Source organism: Lycium ferocissimum, chromosome 2 (assembly GCF_029784015.1).
Source record: "Lycium ferocissimum isolate CSIRO_LF1 chromosome 2, AGI_CSIRO_Lferr_CH_V1, whole genome shotgun sequence".
Classification (NCBI taxonomy): Eukaryota; Viridiplantae; Streptophyta; class Magnoliopsida; order Solanales; family Solanaceae; genus Lycium; species Lycium ferocissimum.
Window position 1 is genome coordinate 39,129,567 of NC_081343.1, and position 3,921 is coordinate 39,133,487.

At 34.6% G+C, this 3,921-nt stretch overlaps 1 protein-coding gene across 2 annotated transcripts in view; it reads left to right on the forward strand.

Annotated features, from left to right (window-relative positions):
- The first annotated feature begins 807 nt into the window (after positions 1-807).
- The window catches only part of LOC132048032 (high mobility group B protein 6-like), a 14,002-nt gene continuing 10,888 nt past the window's right edge, over positions 808-3,921 (forward strand). For both annotated transcript variants that reach the window (XM_059438983.1, XM_059438984.1), the window contains exons 1-4: positions 808-1,097; positions 1,204-1,618; positions 2,779-2,970; positions 3,353-3,526. In XM_059438983.1, the coding sequence (XP_059294966.1) occupies positions 1,029-1,097; positions 1,204-1,618; positions 2,779-2,970; positions 3,353-3,526 (850 nt within the window). In that variant the 5' untranslated portion in view covers positions 808-1,028. The remainder of the gene's footprint in view (positions 1,098-1,203; positions 1,619-2,778; positions 2,971-3,352; positions 3,527-3,921) is intronic.

Genomic DNA, 3,921 nt, shown 5'->3' on the forward strand with positions numbered 1-3,921 from the left:
TACTTGTCCACTATTCTAAAAATAAAATTTCACTTTTACTTGTCACTTCTAGCATATCAAGAGGAGACGATTTCTTTTTTCCTGCTTACCCATAGTATTAATTACTCATTTCAATTTATCTTTTAAATTCATTAAAAATATGTACCAGTTAATATGGGTATCATGGTAAATTAAACACTTCATTTATTATTTCTTAAAAAGTGCGCAAAATCTATAGTGAACAAGTAAAAGTGAACGGAGGGAGTACATACTATTAAAAACGTTAGGGGTCGTTTGGTAGTTGGACAAGAGGCAAGTTATTCATATATTAATTTTTGCATTAACTTATACCACATTTGGTAGATAGTAAAGAGATAGCTTATTCATGTATCGGTTTATCTCTTATTCATTTATTGATTTCTGCATACTTATACAACGTTTGGTAGCTAGTTAGAAACTAAGTTATTCATGTATAAAATTAGTACGACGTTTGGTTTGTATAAAAAGTTAAAATGACAATATTATCCTTATAACTCCCCACTTAAATACTTTCCTTTTCTAAACAACTTTTTTATATATTTTATTATAATATTTTAATATTATATAATAAAATATTATTTAATTTAATTGTAAACAAATTTTTCAATTTTAAAAGGTATATAATATTTATTAACTTTTAATATAATAAACCAACATCCGAAGAAATAATTTATGCATAATTAAATCCTGCATTACTAATACATGCATAACTAATATTTGTACTATTAATACCTGCATTACTAATAGCCTACATTTACAATTTGTATATGTTCATTTAATGATTTTATTTTGGCCTAATCTCCTCAGGACTTGTACTGTCTCTTCATTTTCTTCACCATCTTCCATAGCTAATGTGCAAATGGTGGAAACTTTTGTTCCAATTGATTAAAGCACAAATGATAACACTGAACCAAACATAATAGTAGTATTTCACTAGCAGCTTCTTTCTACCACTCCTAGCGTCTTATTTCTCTAAATAGCAACATAAGCCTTCTCTTTGAATTCTCAAAATGGAAATGAACCTTGACAAGCACCCATCGTGCATGCTTCTATTTAAAGAAGGTTCTACGGATAAAATAGTAAGTTTTCCTTTTACTTAATGATCTGTATACGTTCTTGTTTTTTTTCCTTTTCTTTTTGGTTGTTCCTTCTTCCAACTGAGGTTTGCTAATCTGATTTTGTTAGCAAATGCCGTCTGATTTTGTGAAAGAACACAAGAAGATGTTAGCTAAGACATGCTTACTGAAAACTGATGTAGTAGCTGGGATGTCATGGGAAGCAAAAATAGAGAAAGAAAAGCCGAATTACTTCATATGTAAAGAAGATTGGCCACAATTTGTGGTGTATCACAAGCTTGAGATAGGGGACTTTTTGCGCTTTGTTCTCATTGATAAATCGACGTTCCATGTCCTGCTTTACTCCAAGAAACATAGTAGAACTCTTCGACCTTTTGAGGACCTCAGCAGTAGTGAGGAAGAGGAAGAAGAATATGAAAAGGAGGATGAGGTAGAAATAGTGGAAGAGAACGTTGACGCTTCAAGAAAATCGAATCCATTTAGTGGCTCCAATGATAGGGGAAATCCATGCTATTCACATTTAGGTAACCTTGACCTCTTTCTTGGTATATTTAATTGTAGTCAGTTCATCTATGGATGCACAAAATCGATGACAAACACAATGTGACCAAATGATGGAGATAAATCATACAGGCTAATTGGTGGTTAAGTCCTAATTGTTGTTGAATTTTGCTATTTCTGAACAACATAAAACACTCTTTTAGCCTAGTTAAAGACTGTATATCATCGTTACTATATGGATGAGATTGCCTTTGAGTCCCTCCCTGAAGCCTAGGAATGGCAATGGGGCGGGGCGGGTTTGTCATTTTGCGGTGTGGGGCAGGTTGAAGCATTTTTTCGAAAATCTTGTGCAGGGCGGGTTGCGGGTTAGAGGAATCCAAAGTTTAAGACTCGTTTCTTTGAACGTAAGATGGCTTGTGGTTTTCTTAAACGTAAATCTTCCATGTTCTTTGCAAACAAAAAGCTCCATGTTATTGTTTTCCAATACAGTAATCCAGTTGATTTCAATATTTTTTTGTTTTGAAAAATGAGAAAAAAGAAAAGAAAGAGAAAAAATTGGGAGAATATAACAAGCTTCAGGAACAAAAATATTTGCGAAAAGCTTTAGTCCTCTGTTTTACGTTTGGAAAATAGTTCTCTGCAAGTCAAGTAACTACTAAACTTGAGTCAAATTTAATACTTAGTAAACTTATTCTGTCTTGTCTAGTTGTTTAACGGAAAAAATTCATATTTTGTTTGGATATTGCATATTCAGATGGGTCAAGTTATTCAGTGTTTAATATGTTTTTCCAGTGAAAAATTATAAGACTAATAACATGTTCTATCACTAAAATAAATTCGTCAAATTGGCTAAAAGGATTATTCGTATTGATTCACAATAAAAATATCACAATGTACAACTTGTGATTTATACAAATTTATTAATTACTGAATGTGTGTAACAAAGTGGGAAAAAGGAAGAAGAAAAAGAAGGGGGGGCGGGGGGGGGGGGGGGGGGGGTGGACGCGGTTGTGGGTGTGGGGCGGATGGACGTGGGTGAAAATGCTATGTGGGGCGGGGCGAGTTGATACAGAACCCGCCCAACCCTGCCCCACCCCATCGCCATCCCTACTTGAAGCCCTTCTTAGTACCTCAGCATGCCACAACGAAGCTAGGACTTACCTCTTTGTTTGTCTCTGTCTAGATTCATTTTGTCATGGAGGTAAATCTGATGCAAAAGCTGATAACATGCTTGGCATGAAAAAGAAAGCTCCTGAGACTAAGAAAGCGAATGAAGTAAAAATGGAGCCAGTAATTCTATTAGATTCTGAGGAAGAGAGGGTTGGTCAATCCAGTGGCTCCAAAGATGGGGGAAATCCATGCTATTCACATATAGGTAAGGTCCACCTCTTTATAAATTTGGTATATTTAATTGTTTTCAGTTTATCTATGGATGCACTAGAACCTATGGCAGACACAATGAAAACAAATGATGCTTATAGATCATACCGACTACTTGGGGTTAATTCCTAACTGCTGTTGTTTCTTGTATTAAGTTTACTATTTCAGTATAAAAACACTCTTTTAGCCTAGTTAAAGACTCGTATATCATTGTGACTATTACTATGAGATTGCCTTTGAGTCCCTCCCCAATGCCCTTGTTATCCCTTCCTTTTCAGCCCACACTCACCTTACCACCCCACAAATAAATTAGGACATATCTCTTTGTTTTTCTCCTCTCGTTCATTTTCTCAACCCTGGAGGTTTCATCATGCAAGTGGGTAAATCCGATGCCAAAGATAACATGCTCGGTGTGAAGAAGAAAGCTCCCGAGACTAAAGAAGTGAAGAAAGTCTTTATGGAGCTAGTAGAATTATCAGATTCTGAGGAAGAAAATGTTGATCCATCCCGTGGCTCCAAAGATGGGGGAAATCCATGCTATTCACATCCAGGTAACATCGACATCGTTATACATTTGGTATATTTAATTGTTTTCCGTTTATCTATGGATACACAAGATCGATGAGGCACAATGAAAAGAAATAAAGCATAAAGATCATATCGACTATTTGGGGAAACTCCTAATTCCTTGTCGAAAATTGCTTCTATTACTGTTGATTTGAATAATAAGTAGTTTAGTTGCAGCTTTGCAGGAGGCGTCTTTGTTTAAATTTTAAATTTAAATTTAGCTAGATAAGTTAAGATAATTTAGGTCTTTGGAATTTTATTCTGTATATATTCTGCAGATTATTTGTTTTAAAAATGGCTTATTTAAAGCCCTCCATCCTTGATAAAAATTGACGGGACAATTTTTTTTTTTTTGAAACTGGTTGAATTGACGGGACAA